General features: G+C 34.2%; 1 protein-coding gene and 1 pseudogene across 1 annotated transcript; both read left to right on the forward strand.

Annotated features, from left to right (window-relative positions):
- The first annotated feature begins 559 nt into the window (after positions 1–559).
- LOC114726835 (protein POOR HOMOLOGOUS SYNAPSIS 1-like) lies at positions 560–4,225 on the forward strand. The gene is made up of 8 exons (XM_028913553.1): positions 560–832; positions 1,769–1,885; positions 2,337–2,402; positions 2,522–2,625; positions 2,874–3,073; positions 3,158–3,204; positions 3,403–3,430; positions 3,752–4,225. Exons 1-8 carry the CDS (start codon positions 560–562, stop codon positions 3,808–3,810), a joined length of 894 nt encoding a protein of 297 aa, XP_028769386.1. The 3' UTR covers positions 3,811–4,225.
- Positions 4,226–12,590: 8,365 nt separating this feature from the next.
- On the forward strand, positions 12,591–25,014 carry LOC114726836 (lysM domain receptor-like kinase 3; annotated as a pseudogene).
- Positions 25,015–25,895: the final 881 nt, after the last annotated feature.

The following is a 25,895-nucleotide window of genomic DNA, read 5'->3' on the forward strand; positions in this document are numbered from 1 at the left end:
ATATTTATTTTATGCTTTGAAAATATGGATATAATAATAGCAAAACATTAATTATAAAATATGAAAAAGTTTTATAAAGAGTTGAAAGGAAGAGGCTTACATCATGTTTTGATACTGGCGTGCCATCATGCTTAGTTATTTTTCATTTACTTAATGTAAGGTGAGGGTCTATAAGTCATTCACTTCATATGTATTTATGCATAAGAAGGTTAAATCCTCACCTATAAGAGTTGGATTAATTGGTTAGATAGAGGCTTGATATGATCTTATAAAGAATTCATTTTTTTATGGTTAATGTTTTTTCATGATGAAACAAAATTATCAAATATTATAATTTATTCGTGCTAAATTCATGTTTCCTGTCAAAAGATATTTATTGACCTATGATTCATTATATAAAGATGCGATGTAAAGAAAAATTAATTCCAAGACAAATAAAGGGTTCGCACGGTTCGGGTTAGCGGAGCCGGGCTGGCGGAGAAGTTCGTATGTAAAGGGCAGAGCCGTTCATATTTTTTCGCACCTAAATTCAAAGTTCTGAAAGGCGAGCCAAGAAGAAATGGCTGGTTCGCTCGCTATGATCCCAAGCAATGTCAGTGAGAACCCGTTGAACACTGTGAGAGATGAGTGGCAGATCAACTTTGCTCGCTTCTTCGCCTATCCCTTAGCTGCCACCACTTGCTCCGATCTTCTTCCTCTGCCTCCTTCCCGCAGGAATCGTAGTCCCAGGGGCAACTGGATCGCGTCCCCTTCAATTGCTTTTCTCCGGCTTGTAAACGATTATTCGAACTCCGATGTGATCATTTGCATCTGCTTCAACGGCGAAGTTCTCGTGAGTCCTTAAGTCATAGGCAGTGTTAGACGCTTCTCATGTTGCTTACTCTGATTTGTGAGTGTTGACAACTGTCTGCTTTCTGGTTCTCGAACGATTCTCTTTCTCATTGTTAAGGACTGCATGGATTAAACTTCAAAACACATCAGTGTCATTTTAATGGTAGCGGATTTTGGTAGTGCGTTCATGGCAGAGAATTTTGAAATATTTCAAGTCTGCGGTTGTGTAGGTTTAAGGACTGTGATATTAATGAGTAAGATTGCTTGCAAGAGCTCATCCGATTGTGTTGTAATACAATTAACTGCATATGAAAAACGATATGACTAGAGCTTTAGAAATATATATACCTAGCCGGTAAGTGACACGACACCTCCCTATAAAACATGCATTGATCAAATAGACCTGTAAAATACGTAGCGCTTTAATACAATTTGAAGAATAGTGTAATGTTTAATATGTTTTCCGCGTTCAAGTATTGATACTTCGTAAGACTGAGATTGAGATGATTTCCTTGTCAATAGAAATTTTCTTCGATTTTTATTCCTCAACTTATCTCATCTTGTGGAGGAATTTTTTTTTTGGGCAGAGGAAGAAGGGACGTCAGCCCCAATGGAGGATTTGTGTAAAATTCAAGTAGTTAATCTTAATGCCTAAATCCGGTTTTAGTTTTCAATTATCGCTCAAAATGTGCCTGATAAGAGATATTTCTTTTTAGCCTGTCTGAAGAAGAATATATTTATATTAAATACACTTTGTTCTGTGTTAACGGGCGCGCTTTTATGCAGCATGCTTTTAATTATGCACGCCGCAGCAACGCATAAAAATAGAGCTGCTCCTATTTACAACATAATGTGGCTTGGTCTTAATGAGCCACTGCCAGTTGATTTTTCCCTTCTAATCACCTCATTCAATAATGAATTATTTAATGTTTGACAGGAGGAACACTACGTTTCCAAGCTGCATTTTTCCTGGCCCCAGGTATCATGCGCATCTGGATTTCCTGCTAGGGGCATCAAAACTGTGCTAGTTAGCTATAGAGACTCCGTGGGCGAGGCAAGATTGAGCATTTTACTTATATAATATTCCTCCCTTTGTTCACTTTACAAAGCACAGCTTTAAGTAATCTATGCGGGGTCCCTCCCATTCAAACACTATAAATGAGAGAGAGATAACGACGGAGTTGTCTTTCTTGTCATGCTTTTTAGCTACACGAATATTGTTTACATTCTCAATGAAATGCGTAACATTGAATAAAATGATAAATAAATTCAAATTTTAACTGCCTACACAGAGGCATATGCAAATACTAAATACGAACATGCTGCAAGTTGCTGATAATTTGTGCATTTATCTGAGTTGCAAGGTTATAACTGGACTGCTTTCCCTGAAATACCAAAAAATCTGGCTATGTAAATAATTCGCCCGAAATCTTAGTTATGACACGCCTTACTTTGCAGCAATATAAAAGGCTCTTCACACATATTTATTTTTCACTTTTTGGCAGATCCAGAAGTTTGGTATGCGGTTTCCATCATTCTATGAAGCACAGGCATTTATAAATACTTTAAAGGTGAACACCTATTGGCAATCATAACATATGCTTGACCAATGCATGAAACGAGGGACATGCCTTGTAATGCCATATTTCCTTTCCTGAGCTTTGTTTGTTTGTGTACTTATTTATTTTAGGGAATCTTGAAGGATAAGAAGGGACCTGAAACTCCAAACACTGACTTTGGATCTGAAATTTCGTCACAATCAGAGTTTATGTCATCAAACAAGCACTCCCACAGGTAAGAAGTTGAATGATTGCTGTATAAAATGGGAATACTATGGAAGTTTGAGTAATTACGTCTCCATACACTGTCAACATTTTTAATGCATTAATTTTCAGATCTCTCCTTTGTCCGCTTTGATGAAAATCCCTAGTTTTTTCCTCTTCTCCCCCCCCCCCTTCCCTCTTCTTTCCAGAAATTATGTTAGTCGTGAGCTTTGTAAAGTATCTGTTGAGAATATACACTGATGCCTCCTTTATATGTAGAGCTGGTGAGGAACTTAGCACAATAACACCTTTTGACACTTACATTCCAACAATGCCCCCAAGCTTCAACGATGAAGAAAAGAGATATTCAGGTACCCAAGAAAAGGAAACCACTGCTGGTAACAGTTTTGAAGGCATATACCCAGCCTTCCCTCCCAGTTTCACCTCATTACTAATGGATTGCTCTCAGATCAACACGGGTACGCTATTTCTTCGGTAAAATCAATACTGTTTTTGATTTTCCACCACAATTAATTTTATTTGATTAAAACTATGTGTTGCAGCTCAACAAACTGTTTCCAAGGAGATTGATCTCAAGTCCCAAATTGTGGTAGACGTCTTGATTTTTCACCCTGAAAGTTCTGATACTCGCAAAACTTATTATTATAGTTTTGTTGATTCAGCGCTAGTTAGCATAGGTTTTCTCTGAGAAGAGAATGCTTTGGAACTACGCATTCTCCACTTATATTTGTTCTGCCACAGAGTGGTACTCCATTAGTTTATTTACTTCTTTCTTCTTTTCTTGCAGAAGTACATGGAAGACTCTTCCTTCCAAGGTATAAAAGTATTGCGTATTTCTTATCTCGCTTACATTGTACAGTCTGTCAACTTCATTTGGTTCATCCTCTCACTTTTTCCAGCACATCAGGGGGTTTACTGAAGTGAAAAAGTACTTTCATGTTCCTTTTTCTTAGGAATATTTTGATGTTACCCATACTAATCTTATTCTCCAGCCTTAACCACTATGCTCTTTATGCAAATTTAAGGCCTCAACTACCGCGTGCTTGATGCCATATTTGTTAACAAAATCTCTCGTTAGCATTATGTGTTCTGTTGTTTTCTTAAAAAGTTTCTGATGCACGGTTTTTTGTCATTAGATATTTTGTCCAAGGTGGAGAAAGTTATAAGCGAGATAGGAGGTGACATGTCGCTGTAGGTATCCGTGGCTTTCGGAATGAATCTAGTCGAAGCAGTCTAGCATCTCTAGCTGGTAACTGAAGCATGGTGGCCTCCGCCTTCTATTCAATGGGAATGGGAGCTTCTAACCGTTCACAGGGGAAAAAAGAAGAAGAAGAAGAAGAAGAAGAAGAATGAGCTTATACTCTAACCTCTCCTCTGTTTTAATTCCTCTTAACAGCAACCAACACAAAACCAAGTTTGCTTGACTTGCTGATCCGAGTTTTCATGGCATCTTAGCCTCTAATACAGTGTGATTCAGCTAATAGCAAGTTTAGTTAAAAAGCACAAAAACTATAGAAGGGCAATGTTGTTTTGATTTTCTTTCTTGGCTGCCAGCTGTAAATGTTGATCCCTCTTTGAAATAACAATATTATTTTCTTGGTTTTCTTCTCGGTGAAGCTCCAAAAAAAAAAAAAAAAAAGAAATTATAGATAGCCGATGCCCTAATTATAGTCAGAATTTTAGCTTGACAATTTTATTGGTTGTATCGCATAAACTCTTGGTCATAGTATACTATACTTTATTAATGAAACTAAATAACATAGTTATAATCATGATTTGATTTGCTTCATAATCATAAGTCGGATGAAGTCATTCCGTTGGATATTGCAATCAAGGTTATAATTATAAATAATATCAATTTAAATATAATTACTTTGTGCATCTTTTTGTTAATTTCATTTTTAATAATTATATGACATGTACATATGCTTTTTACTCGTTAGGATGTAATTTTTATAATTTAATGTTATATGGAAGAGTCTTTTGACCATGTTGTATGAATGCTGTAATTTAATTTTTTTTTTATTCAAAAGGAAATTTTATTAAAGATAAAAAATACAGATAAAAGGCTGGTCCAATAAAAAAAAGATTGTTTAAGTAAAATCCAAACAATCAGCAAACAGAGGCCAGTCTAATATAAGGTAAACGATAACAAAATAGAAAAGAAAAAAAGTAGTCCAAATGAAGCTCAACGAACCAAATAGAAGTCTACTCATGCAAGCCAAAATCAAAGTCAGTCCGAACCAAAGTTAGCCATGCAAAATAGAGTCCAAACCAAACTTCCATCATATGCCAGCATACGAGCTGCCCTGCAGAACCTGATAGGAAATTCAATCAATCAAGGACCTTCTGAAAGTAAAAGATTATTTGGAACCATCGAGACACGGTATCACAAGGCTGTGGAACAAGCTAAAGCTATATATACTGTAAGGGATATTGAAATCTTGTTGGGTGTTATAATGTGCAAAGCATGTTACTCACAAAGAACCAGTTACCTCCGCAAGACACACCCAAACTGTAATATAATAATATCAACTTTTGCTTGATGTTGACCATCTTTTAATTCAACTAGTTCAGTACCCGTAATGCATGGGGTTATTCAAAACTTAAAAAATTTTCATTGATAAGTGATTAAAAAAAAAGTATAACCAAACAATACAAATAGTAGCAATAGGGCACGTATATACTATTATATTTAAAAGTTTGACCCAAAAATTTAAAGGTTATAAAATATCTTCTTGTAGATAACATTAGAAGTCTTTCCTATAGAATGTCCGTTGTCATCAAGGATCAAAATCTTCTAGCCTTTCCTATGTCTCACGCGTGCTATGGACACATGTAATTGCCCATATATAAAAACTGGACGGGGCAGATATAATTCAATGTTCATCATGCTTTGACTTCGGCTCTTATTTAGAGTCATAGCAAAACATAACATGACTGGATACTGTCTCCTGTATAATGTGAAAGGCAATGTTGAATCCGATGGTGTTATGGTCAAACATGGGATCAGCACATCGAATATATCCAACATGGGTGCCCGTAAGGATCTCTACTCCAATGACATGTTTTTCCAAGTGAGTCACAATGAGATGTGTACCATTACACAGTCCAATCAACTTGTCTATGCACTACAAAAAACAATTTATTTTCAATGATGACTTTCAGCAGCGCTGTCGAAAGTTAGATTTTTAGAAAGTGTCTATAAGGGCTTGCTGTCAAAAGTTTCAACCTTTGTCCCAGCCGAAGGGTCAACTTTCAGTGGCGACTAAATGTGTTGCTGCTGAAAGTTGTCACCTTTTGTGGCCACTTTACTCCATCACTACTAAAAGTTGATATTTTCAGTGGCAATTTTTTTTTAGTTGCCACCAAAAGTATGTTTCAATAGCAACTTTTTGTTGCCATTGAATTTTTTTTGGTTTATATATATATATTTTTAAAAAATTATGATACATTTATATTTCTCCAGTCCTAAATATAAGACCTGCAAAGCAGGTCTTATATTTAGGACTGGAGAAATATTATAATTTTGTTACTAATGTAACTAACTTTGATAACTAATGCTTTTTCATGTATTATTACAGTAGACAGAGAGACTTAGGACAAGTTAATGTGGTGTTTGATAGAGAAAGGGAAAGGGAGTGTGCAGTACGTATAAAATAGATATATTATAATTATATGTGTGAGAAATAGAATTAAAAAGATAGTTTATATGGAGAATGAAGCAGAAGCATGCATGTTTGTGAGGTGAGGAAAGAGGGAAAAGTAGTGAGGGTGTAAGGTAGAGGTAATATAATTGAAAGAGAGATGGAGTGTGTATGTGTATACTGTGTGAAGGGTACTATAACTGAAAAGCATAATATAGTTAAGTTTATATGGAAGAGATGATTATAATTAAATTAGTATGGGTATATATAAACAACATAATAATCACTTCGACAATGAACATCTATATGAGTGGGCTAAGAAATACTCCTCCGGTCCTTATTATAAGACCCAATTTGACTTTTTATTTGGTCCTAATTATAAGACCCAATCCATTTTCTCTCTTATATTTATACATTTTTTTCCAAGATAATCCTTCTAATAATGATAGTTTTAGCCAATATACTTAATTAGCAAGGATATTTTAGGAATAACAACACTTATTTATTATAAATAACCAACTTAACTTACTTCCTTAATCTCCCCAAATAAGTCAATTGGGTCTTATAATTAGGACCGGAGGAGTAATATAATTGAAGAAGATAATATAATTAATTATGTGTGAGAGAGATGGTTAATAAAGTCATGTATATAGTTAATTAATTACATATTATTACTATTGATTTTTTTAGTTAAAATGTGACTAACCAAAATTTACTAAAACACATGCACCTGCATATTATATATAACTATATGATGTCAAACGCAGTTAGCAAAATACATTAGTTCGCCTGGTGACTTTGTCTGTGTTCACCTAGCTGGTCTTGTGCCTGAATCCCAGTGGCTTTGCTGGCAAGAGAGGTGCTTAAGCTTGACAGCAATGCGTGTTTGAAACCTCTCTAACGGCATTTTGCATTTATTTACAAAAGCCACGCGCCTTTGGCTAGTTTTTAATGAAATATTTATTATATGATGCTTTAATGTTTTATAAGTTAAAAGCAATTGCAATTCATTTAACCCGCCTAGCTTCATCAAATTTTTGCTTTCCCTCTCAAAGTCTAAAACCAGTGACCTTTGATTTTCCCTTTATTTTTCATATATTATGTCCTATTTATTTTTAATGAGAATTGAAATAAATATTGGTGATCTTGAATTTTATAAGATATATATATATATGTGTGTGTGTGTGGATAAAAGTTGGCTAGATATTAAAGATAGATGCTGTTTAACATATATTAGAGGAGTATATAGCTTTCTAGAATAGGTGTTTAGTCAACATGGGGTGACAAACAAAATACGATGTCTTTACAAAAAAATGTATAAATGTTATATTCAAAATGAGAAGAGATGTTAGGACAAACTTATTGACTAAGGATTTTTAGGATAGTTATAAAGTGTAGGACTTGCATGGGAAAATTAGAAGATTTTCAATAGATTATGGGACTTCTAATAATGTGGTAGAAAATGATATTGAGAAAGAGGAGAACCTTGTAAGGATGGTATGTGATGCATATAGAATTCCCTATATAGAGGATGTGAATAGTGGCTTAATTAAATGAGGACAAGGAGCCTAATATCCATGCTAAAAAGTTCTTTGACTTATTAAAAGATGTAGAAACAGAACTCTACCCTGGTTGTTGTAAGATCTCAAAATTATCTTTTAATGTGAAGCTATTTCAGTTAAAGCACCTTAACCATTGGAGTAATAAATCTATGGACGTATTATTGGCCTTACTAAAGGATATTCTCATAAAAGGGAAAAGAATCTTACCTTGCTAGCCAATGAAAGAAAATATAAGAACTAACAAAGGCAAGGGAGGACGGAACCCCACTTGGACTCACCAAGGAGAAGGTAAGTACTTTTCCGTTTCCCAGAGATGTGTGTGATCAAAGCCTTTCGGGCCGAATAATATATTACACCGGATTCTAGTATGGTAGCATCGGTAGAAGTATAGCTTGTCCTGACCCGTGAACGGCCTTAGAAAAAGGTCTTTTGCACTTGGGTGATGACATAAGGTTCTTTTTACAAAGCTAAGAAGATAATTCATGATTTAGGCTTAGATTATAACAAAATTGATGCTTTTGGAAATGATTGTATATTATATCAGGGGAACATGAAAATGCAAAATTATGTCCTAAGTGCAAGATGCCCCTATATGGAAGTTTAAAGGAAAAAAGAAAGGGAAAAATGTTCCATAAAAAATCTTGAGGCATCTTCCAGTAACACCTAGACTGCAGAAGCTTTATATGGTAAGGGACATAGCTAAAGAAACAAGGTGGCATAAGGAGAAACATATAGGTGATGATGTACTAAGACATCCACTGATTCTCTTGCCTCGAAACACTTTGACCAACAATATCCTAGCTTTTCTACTAATCTAACGAGTGTTCGATTGGGTTTGGCTAGTGATGGATATCAACCTTTTAGGAATATGAGTACCAATCATAGCATTTGGCCGGTTGTCTTAGTACCATATAACTTGCCACTTTGGTTTTGTAAGAAGAGCCTATACTTTATGATGACACTTCTTATTCCTGGTCCAAAGGGTCCAAGCAATGAAATAGATGTTTACTTGCAAGCACTAATTCAGGAGTTAAAACAACTATGGGAAATAGGTGTTCAAACATATGATGCACATTCTAAATCAAATTTCATCATGCATGCAACAATTTTGTAGAAAATAAATGACTTTTTTGCATATGTAAACCTTTTAGGATGGTCAACAAAAAGCAAGCTTGTATGTCCATGTTGCCATAAAGACACACATTGCCTTTCATTAAGGAGCAAATTATCTTACATGGGTCACAAGCGCTTTCTTCCACAAAATCATCTATGGTGTAAAAATAATATCTTATTTTTGAGCAAATTTTCTTCTTTTCCACCAACTTCTATAATATATGCCTTTGCTTATGTTCTGCTCTCCCATTTTGCTGACACATGGAAAAGCATAGGCGCATAAACACACACATCCAAAACATATACTCTGTCTATGTTCCTTTTTATTTTCGATTTTAGCTAACATCATGCAAGAGAAAGCAAGATTGGGCCTTTTTCATAACTGAGAGTTGAAAAATGGGAACAACGTCAACACAACAAAGAGGGGTAATGAAGGTACAAAATCCTTGCTTTGATTATGTAATAATAAATCTACTAACTTGGTATATTAACAGCTATAGTAGCTAGCTTCAAGCCTTGAAGAAGAGAATTTGAAGATGAAAGACAGAGGCTTTAAGAAAATAGCAAAAAGCAACAAATTGCATTTTTGAATGGAGTGGAGCGAGTAAAAACTTGGGATAGGAGAAAGCACCTAGCTTGAGAATGGAGTGGAGTGAGTGGGATTTAAGGATTTAGGGTTTTCTTCTTTTATTTTTCAGAGGCCACTAGTTTTAGACTATGAGAGGAAAAGCAAAAATTTGATGAAGTTGGGCGGGTTAAATGAATTGCAAACTAGCCAAAGGCTTGTGGCTTTGCTATCAAGAGAGGCACTTAAGCTTGCCAGCAATGCGTGTTTGAATCCCGTCTAACAGTGTTTTGCATTTATTTTTTTGAAAATTGACACACTGAAAAAAAAAATCTCCCTCCTTATACTTAATGGGATTTGAGTGCAAGACCAGCTAAGTGAACACAAAGTCACCAGACAAATTAATGTATTTTGCTAATTACGTTTGACATCATATAGTTATATATAATATGCAGGTGCATGTGTTTTAGTAAATTATAATTATTCACATTTTAACTAAAAATCAATAGTAATAATATTTAATTAATTAACTATATACGTGACTTTATTAACCATCTCTCTCACACATACTTTAATTAATTATATTATCTTCTTCAATTATATTATTTCTTAGCCCTCTCATATAGATGTTCATTGTCGAAGTGATTATTATGTCATTTAAATATACCCACAATAATTTAATTATAATCATCTCTCCTATATAAACTTAACTATATTATGCTTTTCAGTTATAGTACCCTTCACACAGTACACACATACATACTCTATCTCTCTTTCAATTATATTACCTCTACCTTACACCTTTACTACTTTTCCCTCTTTCCTCACCTCGCAAAATGCATGCTTCCGCTTCATTCCTCCACATACAATATTTTTTTAAATTCTATCTCTCACACATATAATTATAATATATCTATTCTATACATACTACACACCTTCTCTCTCCCTTTCTCTCTCAAACACTACATTAACTTGCCCTAAGTCTCTCTCTCTCTAATGCAAGAATACATGAAAAAGCATTAGTTATCAAAGTTAGTTACATTAGTAGCAAAATTATAATATAAATGTATCATAATTTTAATATATATAAACAAAAAAAATTTTCAGTGATGATAAAAAGTTGATGTTGAAACATACCTTTGGTGGCGACAAAGAAAAGTTTCTGCTAAAAGTTGACCCTTCGGCATGTCTCCGCCAAAGGTTGAAACTTTTGACAATGACATTTTAATGTCAAAAATGCCACCGCCATTATAGACACTTTTGGTGGCGACATTTCTATTGCCACTAAAAATCTAACTTTTAATGGTCAATTTCTTTGTCGCCGTTAAAAGTCATACTTTTAGCGCTGACTTTTTTTTTACCGTTGAAAGTCATCGCTGAAATTAGTTTTTTTTTGTAGTGATATGCTACGTATCAACATTATAGGTGCTCCAACTTCAAGTTTAAAAACATTATCCGGCAGTCCAGACACAACGATTGTGTTTAGAAATTCAACTGTATGTAGCTTTGCGATAGAACTAGCAACATTATTTTGTTTTGAAACACTATCGACACTTAACTTCCTCTCCTGGGAATTTTTCAAGCATGTAATCATTGACTCCATTGACTACTGCAAGGGTTGATGTTAGAATTGCTCTGTCCCTAAAGGATGATTTTTTGGTTTGGATTTGCTTGCATATTTGGGAAGGTATGTTCTACAATGCATTCTAGTGGAATATCTAAAGGCATTAACAGAAGGTCTTCTAGGATGGAAATAACTTCGTCAGTTTCATCTTTAGCTTTAACAGTACCATCACCTGCTGAGATAATCCAATAAGCGAATTCCTTCAGCCCATCATTTGTATCTTCTGAGTTATTTATATTTAGGCTCATGTTCTTAGTAAGTGTAAATAGCTTGCCGTACTGCCACATGTAAAAAACATTAATAGTAGCAAACACTAGATCCTCATGATTTCCTCTTGGAATAACAGGTAAAATGTATCTAAAATCTCCGCCCAGTATTACAATTTTTCTTCCAAACAGCTTGTTTGCAGCATCAAGACTATTACGACTATAAGTATGTCTTGCAAAGTTCTATCTAAGGCTTCAAAACAATACTTATTTGCCATAAATGCTTCGTCCCAGATTATGATAGTTGTTTGGGAAATCAAGTCTGCTAGAGGTGTGCCTTGCTTTATCTTACACACTGAGTCTTCTGTAATAGCGAGAGGAATTGCAAACTGTGAATGGGCTGTCTTTCTATTAAGAAGTAGGAGAGATGCTATACCACTTAATGCTACACTGAGTACGTATCTTATGCTCAGATCTTAAATATGCGCATAAGGCCTGCCACAAAAATGTCTTGCCGTTTCACTATAGCCATAAGCAAAGTAAAAAAAATTGGTCTAAAATATTTTTTTAATTTGGGCTAAAATATAAAAAATTGTATCACATTTTTTTCCATAATCAAACCATTTTACTCTTGTCCCTTTAAAAGTTATAGAAAATTTCAGTTATATTTTGAAAACAAATTTTAATTAATTAAGTGCAAAAAAAATAATCTTTTAGTTTTTATAATTATATTTTAGTTATAATTCAGTTCCTAAATTAAATTTTTTGACCTTCATAATTTTGATTCTAGATGATCCATTTGGTTTGTAACATCAATATATTTTATTATTGTAACTAAGTTTTATAAACTATATAGGTCTTTATATATGTAGTTTGAACTTTAAAGTTTACCAAAAGCTAATACGAACAAGTTTGAATTTGTCATGCACTGCCGGCGGACACCCCACCAATTAATCATCACTAAGCTTGAACTTAGCGATAATTGCAGAGCCATAACATAGGAAACTCAGAAAATCGTAAATTTGAGCATTAATAACTAATTTGCCAAAGCCCTTAGCTTAATTAACTTAACATAGTTAAATGCAAACATTATTTTATATATCAATCTAGATGATCTAGATCATCAATTACCCCAAAGAAGCACCAACCACCAAACCAAAGTCACGTACACGTCTGAAACCTCCTCATTATTTATAGTATATCCCCTCTTGATCATCTCGATCAGTAATATTAAAGACTCGAAGTTTCATATCATTCCATGGCTTCCGTTAACCTTCTTCTTTCTCTGCTTTTCCCACTTCTAGCAAGTTCGTTGATGATCAAAACCGAAGCATTTTACAACATACCCATGAAATGCTCTGCAACTATCCGCCAGTGCAATGCCTCGTTGTATCACGTCACCAAGAATAATGACCTCATCGACATAGAAGACATCGCATCGCTCTATTCCGTCGACGTCTCCCATCTGAAACCCATAAGGCGTCCCAACAACGAACACGATGATTACCTCGTTACTGTACCTTGTACTTGCCTTAATACCAGTGACCTTAGTGGCTTCTTCTATCAGACCACCTACGTAGTGAAACCTAATGACACAGTGCAGAATATTTCAGATGTGGCTTATAGTGGGCAAGCATGGATTCTGGGAAATCACAGCCTTTTGAGGATAAATGAGACTTTAAGGATATATCTTCTGTGTGGGTGTTCGATGAGTGAGTCTCAGAATGTTGTGACATATACGGTGCAGCCAACTGATACGATCTTCGCAATTGCCGGTCTTCTGAATTCTACGGTAGATGACATGAAGCATTTTAACATGATTTTAAATCGAAACCCATCGTTTATAGATGTTGGGTGGGTTCTTTTTATTCCCAGCAGTGACTTAAATGGCATCACATTGGCTTAATGATAGTGATCATGGTGCTAATAAAGGTATTTCTTCTTGGTGATTATATTTATAGTAATTCAAAGCTGGTACTTCAAAAAGATTCAGACTTTGACCGACATTGAATACCAAGAAATTTTCATTGCAAAATCCATCAGAAATTTGTCGCACCCTAGTTATTTTGCAGTAAACGTTCCCTTTGAAAAATCAATATGCGACTTGTATTTCTTGATTTCAAAATACATTCTTTCAACAAATCGACCGTTTTTTTTTTTGTATTTATATGCTTGTTAATTACCGAATCGAAATCCTATGAATGATACCAATTACTCATATTTAGCGGTTCCAAACGTATAGTTTAATGATCTAGATGTATGATTATCGATCATAACAAAAATCGTCAATTAAGTAGCTAGTGTCTTATTAAGAAAATTGCCTATAATTAAATGTAAAATAATCAATCTAAATGATTCAGATTGATAATGAGCATTCATGCTCATACCCATCATTATGATGACCATGTAAAGTGATTCAAATTGGAGAGGCCAATTAATCAATAAATTACTACTCCTATTTCTTAATATAAAGCTCAATTGATTAATTTGAAAAAATTAAAAAAGTTATTAAATTACATTAAACCATTTATATTCATCAGTATTCTTCTAACTAATTTTTCTCACTTATTCTACGTAGGTATTTAATTTAGAATAATCATGTAACATATATTACTTTCTTATTTTTTTTAAATTAGCCAACTAGATTTTATATTAAGGGCTAGATGTGGTATTATATTTGGACAAAAAAGGGACAAAATAGAGTATTATTTTAATAATTAAGAATGAGAAGGCCGAATGGCAGCAAACTTTGACAGCCTTTTGTGGGATCGCATTCTCACTTTTTGAAGAATGAAAGAGTTTCGTCGTCATACTCTCATCCGAGAGAGCGAATTGCGGTTTACTATAGGGTGGCCCTCATCATCTGCGGGAGGCTAAAATTTTTGGTTGAAAACTAAATTATAGTTTTAAAAATAATTTTACAGCATGAAAAAAATATGTGAGAGGAGTTTTATCTCGACTCGCATGAAAATACTTTTTTAGTGCTTTTTGGGTAAACCAAACACCTCAAGAGAAACTAAGGATGTGTTTAGATTGGCGGAAGCAAAAGTGACTTATTTTTCATCAGACTTTTAAAAACGTGAGTTAAGGTAAAAGTCAATTAATGTAATGTGATTTATATTTGAATTGACATTTGTAGAAAAGTCGGTTTGATAAATTGAAACTTGTTGGATGAAGAGGAGAAAAATAAGTTTAGATGTGAAATGACTGAAAATAACATAAATTTTGTTAATTATATATATAATGTGATAATTTAAGAGAACTATTATAATTATAATTATAATTATAAAAATAGTTAATATATTATTGACAAAATTTGAAAATACTAAATATAAGATCTTAATCCATTTTATCCCCAAGTAATTCCTAGTTAGGGTGATTACACATACTAAGGAGTTGTATTGATACCGAGTTTTAAGGTACATGATTAATAAAGATATTTTAGACAAAATAACATTAATTTATTACAAATAATTAACTTAATTAATTTTATTAATATTCTTAAATTAATTATCTAACTCTTATATTAAGAATATATAGTATCAAAGTATTGGGCTTGTTAGGAGTAATTTTGTCTTTTTCCATTGCCATCTTTTTTTTTTCCCTCACGTTGTGATGACAAAAGCTCAAAAAATTAGCTTTTACATTGGGCTGGTTTTTTTTTTTTTCACCTAAAAGGTCATTTGTAAAAATGCTAACCCAAACATTTGTTTGAACATTCATCTACTAGTAATGTGTGTTTGCCTCATTCCAATGCCCGTTTTTTGTAATGTCAATCCAAACATGCATTAGGAAATCCTTTGTTTTTACTTTCCAATCTCTTTCTTTTAACTTGATATGTTGTTTGCTTGTCAACTTTATTGCATTATGTTTGCTTAGTCTTTGTCTGAATAAGCTTCTTATTGGAAGTACTCCTATGTAAAAAAGTGCTTGTGGGGTTAGAATGATTATGGCATGTGATTCAAATGGGAGACGAGGGTTAAAACTTAAAACCTACTAACTTCTTTTCACAAAAGCCATTTGCTCCTTTATATGGTTTTTAAACACGAGTTTATATGAATGTAAAATACACTTTGAAAAAGTTATCCTTTAATTTATTTGGAATCCAACGCGAAATGAATTTATGTTAGTCAAAATTAATATGGCTTTGGATATCGGACGGGTTGCCACCTCAAAAAAAAAAAAAAAAAGGGTCCTAATCTTAAAGGCACCATAAAAGTTAATCACTGCTTTCCGGGGGAGAAAAAAAAAACATAAAAGCTCAATCTAAGCAAAACCATTAATTTGAAAACCCTAACTAAGCTATTGAGTCCAAAACTCCCATGCTAATTGACCCCTAATTAATAAAATGAAAATATATATTAAATAAATTAAAATAAAAGACTAATGTATCCTAAAGAAGTTCGAATAATTAATTAATATTATAAACATATCACCTAATTAATGAAATTACATGCATTGCCCATGCTATGTTTATTTACATGATTGGGCTAAAAAAAAAAAAAGATTAAAGTTAACGTGGATTCTTTAATATTAACTCTATTTGCCCTTAAGTGAGATCTCATTATACTACCTCTAGTTTTTAATATCAGAGTTAGTTAGATATTTGATTTGATTTTAAATATGAGACCTCAATCCACTTTATCCTCCATATTTATTTTTTTTCCCCTTCAAAGTAATCTGTTAAAGGTTCCATCAAATGGTAATTCCAATGCACATGATTAACAAGGTTATTTTAACAAATATATACTACACATATTTATTATAAATAACTAATTTAAATAATTTTTTTATATATACAAATTAATTATCTAATTCTTATATTAACTACCAGAGCTGATATAACTCCAATCTCATTACCTTTAAGTCTTTTAAGAGTGGCTTCTAGGCGCACTATTCCCATCTTTGAACTCTCATATTCATTACCATATGCATTTAGGCCTAAATATATATAAAAAAAAATTTCCCTCCTCGCGGTGTAACATGTGCTTCGTGATCAGCATCACATGCTGATGTGGACTTTAAATATATATCTCATGATTTCTTGAATCCTCCTCCTTTCTACTAGGTTTTATTTTAGAATATCATAATTATTATTTTTAGGAGTTTTGTAATGAGGTTCTAAGTAAGAAACATAATTACTGAAAAGTTCTAGTAACAATAGAGGAGCTTGTAATGACAAGTTTTAGAATAATAAATAATAACTTTTTAGCAATTATATTTTTTACTTGATTGCAATTCTCCCTTATTTCTATCTTTTGGGATCAACAGAATAATACACCGTAAACCTTAGGGCTAAAATTTTGGGATCATCACGCTTTCTTCTATAAGGCATCTTGAAAGCATCCTCTTTGTAATAGTTGTATGAATATCACTGCGGTGACAGAACATCTATTACTGGATTAATTTTTCTACAAAAATATTTATTTCAATAAAAATAAGTATTCATTTTTTAAGGGATGCAACCCCAAACAATAGAACAACAGCCGAAGTTTCATCGATCCTCACCCTTAATAGATCCTTAAGAAGCATTGAGAAAACAGACGGGAAAAACATGCATTGACAACCTAGTCCCAACCACTATGTGATTCATATATATACGTGCAAATGTACTACCTCCAATTCTTAATATAAGGCTAATTAAATAATTTAAGTAGACTAAGAAAACTAGTTAAATTAGTTATTTGTAATAAATATGTGTTGTCTTTGTAAGGAATTGAAAGACACGCAGCGGAAAATAACTTTAAAATTTTCAATCTATTGCCCGGATCTACCGATTGTGTTTAAGTCAAGTAGTAAGAGGTGTTACCTACAGTGTTCGAATTGTTGGTGGCTCGGGGATTCCGACATTCGGGATGCCTATGCTCTCCTTTCGTTCGTGAGAAGTTGACAACTCAGATCGGCTTCCTCTACTGGTATCCACACAAACAGCATTCCAATCACGAACGACATGCTAGCGCCTCTTGTCCTTCTAGGGCTTTTCGAGAATCCGTCCTCACTATTTCTATTTTGGCCGTTTCTTATCTGCAAACCTTTTGCACTCTCACACACACACAAAACCCTAGCTCCTCATATCAAATATATAGGATGCTATCAGTATTATGAAGGATATTGGATTTCGGAATTAATCCTAAATTAATTCCAAAATTAATACAATATCATATATTGCGTAATCTGATAAGAAATCAATTAAATAAATACGGTTTATATATTAAATCCGTCCTACAGATTTAATTCACCTATTCATTTAATTCAAAATAAAGATATGACGGAATTATATTTGATTTATTCTAATAAATCAAATTTGAGATATTATATTATACCTTATCAATTTAAAATGATATAGATTTAATTTATCCTTATAAATCAAATCTTATAAATATCTCTTATATCATATAATATATATATACGCGAATTTATATATATATACACGTCCACCCTATATTATTCATTGAATCTGGACATATCTTAGATTCAATGAATCTGGATATCATAGCTCGTGTTAGGCTATTTTGTGTGCGACCCTGTAGGCCCATATGAAGTTGGCAGTGGGCCATTTACTATAATGACTCACAAGTCGTAAGCGGTTTCTAGCAAGACATCGCGACTACCCAAATCATATGAGGATCGATGAACGATGTAACCTTTCATACAACCATATCACGTCCCTTTTGTCACACGACATTTTGGTCATGGATGAGGCATGGAGAGTGTCATCTTCTAATTCCTGACCGTTACTTTCTCGATCCCTGAGTAGTCTGAGTATAGAAATGGAACTACCTTTCCATTATAGTATGACCATACATTTCTCAGACTCACTCATCAAGGGGCCAGTAATATCTCTCTACGAATGTGAGGGACAAATTCCATCTTGACCATTCACATTCCTCCATATGAAAAACCACTAAGCCTGAACATAGTCTTTATGATCACTTGGTCAAAAGTGACTTTTGATTAGGTCAAAGCTGAGCGTTTCTCATGTAGGAATCCATGATGATCTCAGGTCAAAGGGCATAGTGACATGGTTTGTATATGAGAGAAGCTTATGACTTAACCCATGCAGCTCTCTCATAGCGGGTCGGTCCAACACCTTGTACCCTTACATGTGCCTATGACTTTGATTTATATCTCTATACGTCTTCAAAGTCATACTGGTCTTATTTCATCTCTACTCCCACATAGATGACTAACTAGGGACATTTAGGATAAAATCATGAGATATCCAAGGATAGTCATCACTGTAAACTTGCAAATAATATGATAACATAATTGAGAAGTTCATAAATCAACAATGTTCATAACACAGTGATTGTCCCTTAGGACACAATTTCCAACAGTCTTTCCTAAAATATCCTTATTAATTAAATTTATTGGCTACAATTATCATTATTACAATGACTATCTTTAAAAAAAAGAAGATAAATATAACAAACAAAGTAGATTGAGGTCTTATATTTAGGATCAAAATAAAAGTTAAACGAGTGCTTATATTGCGGATCGGAGGAGGTAGTAATTAAAAAACACGGCCAGGAACAACTATAATTTGTCCGCAAGTTGTCTTTTGGTTTTCATCAGTGGAATCTTTAATTAAAATGAACATATAATTTTATTTTTCCCCCTGGCATTGAGAGAAGCAGAAGAAACACAGCTAGAGAAGATATATATACATATACACCCACCCACCTACCTATATAATTAAGCATGTAAAACACAAAAGACATACTAATTTCAACTGTGGTTATTCAACTTTGAATAGAAGTCAAATGTACACGTACATAACTAGGGCTGAACAAAAAACCCGGTAGTCCAGTTAACCCGGTCCAGCCCGATAAGACCCGGTCCAGTTTAGCCCAAAAAAATTCAACCCAAACAAAAAATTCAGACAGACCAGGCCGGGTTGAACATCGGGTCAGATCGGGTTTCGGGTTGACCCTTCAGACTAGGTGGTCTGGTCTGACCCGGTGCTTTTATTTTATATTTTATATTTTTATTTTACCAAGCCCTAAATTCCTTCATTTTCTCATTTCCCGCTTCTATCTGCGGCGCCTCCTCCATCTCAGTCTCTTAGTCACCTCCTCCATCTTCCATATGTCTCCTCCATCCTTCACATATGTATGTTGTTCCTTATCTCCTTCTCTAACCCACCCGTAACATCTATCTTCCTTTTATGTTTTCCATGGCTTGAGTATTCCAGATTTGCCCCATTATTCCAGATCTGATATGTTGGTGTTTCAGCGTTCATCAATGGCATCTTCCAGATATGCAGAAGCTGAGGATGAAGATCCCGTATCAGATCTATTCCAATTAAAGAGTAAAAAATGAAGGCCTCGGCTTCCCCCCCCAGTGCACGTTTCAATCTTCAATACATGTTTTTTTTCTTTGCCGTATAAAAAGGAAAGACTACACTCATAGTAGGATTTGGGTCTTACCTCTCAAGCTCTCGTTTTTTCTTTTCCCATCTTAATTCACACCATGATTTGATTTATTGCTTCTTCAATCTTCATCAATATTATTTCTCCTTTTTCCCTTCACTTAGCCGTCGCTTATCTGCAATAATTCTTAGTGCATGAAAAAAAAATAATTCATAACATTTCACTCGCTTGTCAAATAATTTTCTTAATATATTGCTATGAACTATGAAGATTGTTGATTGTTGATGAGGTTCAAGGCTATAGAACTTCATTACCAAATTTGTTGTCTTCTTCATCTCCTCGGTTTCTATCTCTTCTACTTTCTTTGGTATGTGCAAGAGGAATTTTATTAGGAAATTTTTGTGACACTGTCTAGGGAACCCGGTCCAGCCCGGGGTGACCAACCCGGTCCTATCCAGTAGTCGGGTCAGTTCGGGTTAGACCGGGTTTCGGGTTAAAAATAGAACCCGAAGTAAATTCAGACCGGGTTTCGGGTTAGGGGTTAACCCGGTCCAACCCGGTCTTTGTGCAGCCCTATACATAACCCTCTCTGAGTTGACTGGGAAACTAATAGGAACTTTGTCATAGTGATAGCAGTCAAGAAGAAATAGGCTACGCAACGTTTTCTATTACTTTTCTTGTAATTTATTCAAAGAAGTACTTTAAAATTGAAGTTTAAAATAAGAAAAAGCTCGCCACGAGGTTGACACACTCTCTGTCGTCTCAAATGAAGTTTACTTGTGTGTATGTATATAGTTCCAACTATGCTGGCAATATATACATATACCTACACACACATTACCTCCGGTTCCAATTATAAGAGCCAGTAGATTAATTTGAGGAGATTAAAAAAATAAGTTAAATTATTTATTTATAATAAATATGTGTTGTCCTTCCTCAAATATCCTTACTAATCAAATGTGTTGGTTAAAACTATAATTATTAGAAAGATTATCTTGAGAAAAATTACACAAATATGAGAGACAAAATGGATTGAGATCTTATATTTAGGATTAAAATAAAAATCAAACGAGATTTTATATTAAATACCGGAAGTAGTAGGTTCTAACTTGGCATGTATCATCGGCGGAGATGCCACCCGATTTATCACTAGTATTGAAATTTGTGAATATTGCCGAGAGACGACATAGGCAACTCATCAGAACGTCAACTTCGGGCAGTAATAATTTGCCATGCACAGCCCCTCCACCCTATAAGCCCCTCTAGCTTAATAAAAATAAATAAATAAATAAATCAGGACCATCCAAATGAGATATGAATTATATAGATATGATGAGTTTATAGTGTCAGCGAAACTAATTCTATTAACTAACACATTTCATGCAAATTATTCTACATTAATTAATCTAGATTCAATTGTTCCAAAGAATCACAAACCAAGTCATGACAAAAATGGACGAGCACGAATCTCCTGTACCTGAAACCTCTCCTCATTTACACCCTTTATCTTCTTCTCAACACCAAAGTTTCAACTTCCATGGCTTCCCTTAACCATCTTCTTCTTTCTCTGCTTCTTCCTCTTGCAGCAAGCTCGTTCATGATCAAGACCGAAGCATTTGACAAAGAACCCATGAGCTACTCTTCAACTATCCTCCAGTGCAATGCGTCGTTATATCACGTCACCAAGAATGATCTCATCGCCAAAGAAGAAATCGCATCGCTCTACTCCGTCGATATGTCCCATTTGAAACCCATTAGGCGTCCCAACAATATTGAACACGATGATTACCTCGTTACTGTACCTTGTACTTGCCTAAATACCAGTGAGCTTAGTGGCTACTTCTATCAGACGACCTACACAGTGAAGCCTAATGACACAGGGCAGAATATTTAAGATGTGGTTTTTAGTGGACAAACATGGATCCTGGTAAATCATATCCTTTTGAAGATAAATGAGACTATAACGATAAATCTTCTCTGTGGGTGTTCGACGAGTGAGTCTCAGATTGTTGTGACCTATACGGTGCAGCAGGATGAAACGCCCTTCACAATTGCCAGTTTTCTCAATTCTACAGTGAATAGCATGAAGCACTTTAATAGGATTTTGAATCCAAACCCATCGTTTATAGATGTTGGGTGGGTTCTATTTTTTCCCAGCGAGTTAAATGGCATTCCATTCTTCAATGATAGTAATGGTGCTGATAAAGGTATTTCTTTTTTCTTTGCCTCAAACATTATCATTGCATTCGACTTGTTCTTCTGAAAGTTCGGGTTGATCTTGGTTTGATTTGGAAGATATAGATTGCGATTGTAGTGAAATTATCATGGATATTTACTCAATAGCATAGTCTGAGTTTGAGTTAAATTTGCCTTTTGACATGGTATTAAAGTCTATGTGATTCATGAGGATTTATAACCAAAGCTGTATTACAAAAAGATTTACTTTGATCAACCTTGACAATTTGGGGAGTATATATAATAGAAAATTCTCAACTAACCCTCCAACTTACCTTCTTCTTCCCCTCTTTTTTCTCTTTCCTTTTCACAATCGATGTTCACGGAGCAAAAGTTTAGCAGAGATACATAGTTTACACTATAAAAGTCAAATACATAACGCATTTGTAGTATTTGCAGGCAATGTCTAGAAGAGGTTCAACTAATGTTCTTGGCTTGATTTTTCCCCTTTTGCATGCAGAAAAAAGGAGTACCAAGTTTAAATTAGTCGTTGGCATATTAGCAGGTTTGGCATTGCTTTTGTTGTCCATAACAATTATTCTCATTGTTAGGAGCAAAACAAGTCAAGGAGCATCCAAAAGATCAGTTGCCAGTAGAACTCTTTCAGATCCCCTTGATAAAAAGATAGTAAAAGGTAACATGAAATTAACCCACTTCTCGGAAAAGAAACATAACTTGTAATTTATATGGCAAACGAGTGAATTCTCAGTTATAATCCACACACACAGGAGACAAGAAAGATTATTGCTTATTCATGGAATATATATATTGGTGCAGATGAAACACCGTTTGAATCAGAGAAACCATTAATATTTAGTCTTGAGGAGATTGAAGAGGCTACTGATTACTTTGACGAAACCAGAAAACTTGGAGTTGGTGGATATGGAAGTGTGTATTTTGGAGTCATAGGAGAGAAGGTATGCAAAGGACAGGGATGAATCAAGTCATTTAAATTAAATATTTGTAATCAAGTTCTAGCGAAACTCTTTTTACCACATTATATAACTCTATTTACAGAATCTTAGATCACATAAAAGGCTCATAGCTATATCCATATAAAACTCCCACTTAACTTCAATGCACCTAATTTTACTTATTAAAGAATCCTCTTGCTCATAAGAATCAGCTGATTTTGCTTTTAGGACGTTGCAACAAAGAAGATGAGGTCCAACAAATCAAAAGAGTTCTATGCAGAACTCAAGATCCTATGTAAAATCCATCATATCAACATTGTAAGTGATATCTCCAAGGAAACGATATATCTTCATCAACAAAGTCTTCTTAAAGATATGGTTAGTGATAAATATTTACAGATATAATCTTACTATTGCGGGTAGAGTTGTCAGGATATGCCTGTGGAGAAGACCACCTCTACTTGGTGTATGAATATGTTCCAACTGGATCTCTCAGTGATCATCTCCATGATCCAGTACTAAGAGGTCTGATACAGAGAATGACATAAATTTATTTGCTAACTTTCGCTTTAACATCTAATGAAGTGTCACAGAATATTAGATCCTGGCTTCTACTAATACATATGCACTGCAGTTTTTCTTTTAACTACACAAAGAAATAAAAAGAGTGGTTTTGAGACAGGTTACCAGCTCTTTCTTGGAATGCTAGAGTTTAGATTGCTCTGGATGCTGGAAAAGGTCTTGAATACATACATGATTACACGAAATCATGATATGTTCACTGTGATGTGAAGACTAGCAATATCCTTCTTGACGACAAGAACAGAGCAAAGGTACTGCTTATCACTAAAGTTTGACTCATCTACTTTCTAAGTGTTTTCAAATTTTTGTGGATAACTCATCAACATCTTAATGGTAATCTAAAGCACCCTTTGTGTTTAGTTCTCTCATAACTTTACATGCAAAGTTTAAGAGAACAAGATACTCTTCAAGCATGATACTTGTCCGTTTTAATCTCCCTTTGGTTCTTCTTCTGATGGGAAACGTGGTGATGTGAAAATAACATTGCATCACTTGTACATACTTCATTGTTGATAGCATAATCATCTTGACATTGTTCATAGGTGGCAGATTTCGGACTTGCAAGGCTGGTGGAAAGAACAAATAATGAAGATACTAACATGGCAACAAGGCTTGTTGGAACACCTGGCTACCTTCCACCAGAGTAGGTTATATGTTATATCTGCTTCTATACTGTAATATAATATCATTTCTAGACTCTTTCTGCATTCACCGGAATCAACGATTAAAGACATTACAACTTTAATATTGTGAAAATCTCAGAATCATGTTTAGTACAGACTAATAGACGAGAATGTTTGAAAGAATAACGCTTCTCTTGGTTGATTTTACTTCTGATATTCTTAAGTATTGTGTTTGAAGATCTGTGAAGGAGCTTAAGGCGACTCCAAAAACTGATGTGTTTGCATTTGGAGTGGTTCTGTCAGAGCTGGTAACGGGGAAGCGTGCTTTGTTTCGTGACAGCCTAGAGGCCAACAAAATGAAATCCCTCATTACGGTTGTAAGTCATACTACTAATCATTTTTTCACTATCCTAAATTTGGGATTCCTTGGTTTTCTTCTTTACTAAGTTTTCTTTTAATCACGTACATGCAGGTCAATAAAATATTCGAAGATAATGACTCTGAGGCTGCTTTAGAAAATGTCGTAGATCGGAATCTCCAAGGTGGCTATCTTCTTGAGGATGTATTCAAGGTCAGCTTCAACATATATGCTTGCACAAGTATCCTCTTATTGAAAGCAATCTTAAAAATATTGTTAAGCATTAAATGTATGCATATCTTCTAACGGAGTTTCAAATCTTAGCTGGCCATGTTGTGAGAAAACTAACACTTGCGTTAGACACAATCTTTGTTAAGTTTATTTATTCATGTGACATGTCTGCTTCTGATAGGAAATTGATGAGGCGAGTTTGTTGCAGATGGCGGAGTTAGCTGAGAGATGTTTAAGGGCAGATCCATTGGAGAGGCCAGAAATGAGGGGAGTGGTTGATGCACTATCAAAGCTCGTGACGTCGTCCATGGAGTGGGAAACTTCGCTCAGAGAGGAAAGTCAGGTCTTGAACGTCGTATATATGTAAAGCAACATGAACACTTTTCTTCTCTCTATAATATAGTAATGGAGGAATGGAGAAGAAAGTACAACACTTGTTTGTAACAGTGGGTGATGAATATTTACGGAGAAGAAAAGAGTTCATCTTCAGCGTCATGTGTAGAGGAAGACGAGCACTTTTCTCCTATGTAGTGATATATGCTTCCTTTACACTTGCAGCCAATGTTTACCCGTCCCGCCCTCTTGTATAAACATGTATGGAATCCAATTCCCTGTTTATAGGTCACAACTTTGTTACGTCACTTTGTGAAGTCCACCAGTGAAATTATTAAGAGTTAAGGGGTAAATTTGTTTCGGAAGTTTTCATTTGAGAGTACCAGTACTCGAAAGTTTTATGAGTGCAAATTTGTTCTAGAAGTTTAAAATTATAACAATATTATCCTTTACTATTAAAAATTAACATTGACCATAAAAATAATAATGGTGATCATTAATATTTTTAATGGTAGAGGATTACTTTGCTACGATTTTGAACTTTTAAGACAAATTTGCTCTAAAAAAAAAACTTATAGATGCCTAGTACTCATGAATGAAAATTTTTGAAACAAATCTGCATCTTAATCTTATAAGTAAACTATTTTATTTAAAATTTTTATTATAAAGTGGACTTATATTTAGGATAAAAAATAATAGTTTATTTAAGCATGCTTTAAATCACTTGGCAATATAATCATAAGAAACCAATATGAAGATCCTTATAGTTTTCTTTAATTTTTAATCATCAGGTCCTTGAGGTTTTGACCAGACAAAGTAAAACCAAAACTTGGCAGATAGATATGTTATTAATTTGATATAATATGAAGCTATTGGAATGTCTTATTCCTCCGACACAGGATTTTAATGGCATTA

This window comes from Neltuma alba, unplaced genomic scaffold (genome assembly GCF_004799145.2).
Source record: "Neltuma alba isolate B1F8T4 unplaced genomic scaffold, ASM479914v2 tig00012407_pilon, whole genome shotgun sequence".
NCBI lineage: Eukaryota > Viridiplantae > Streptophyta > Magnoliopsida > Fabales > Fabaceae > Neltuma > Neltuma alba.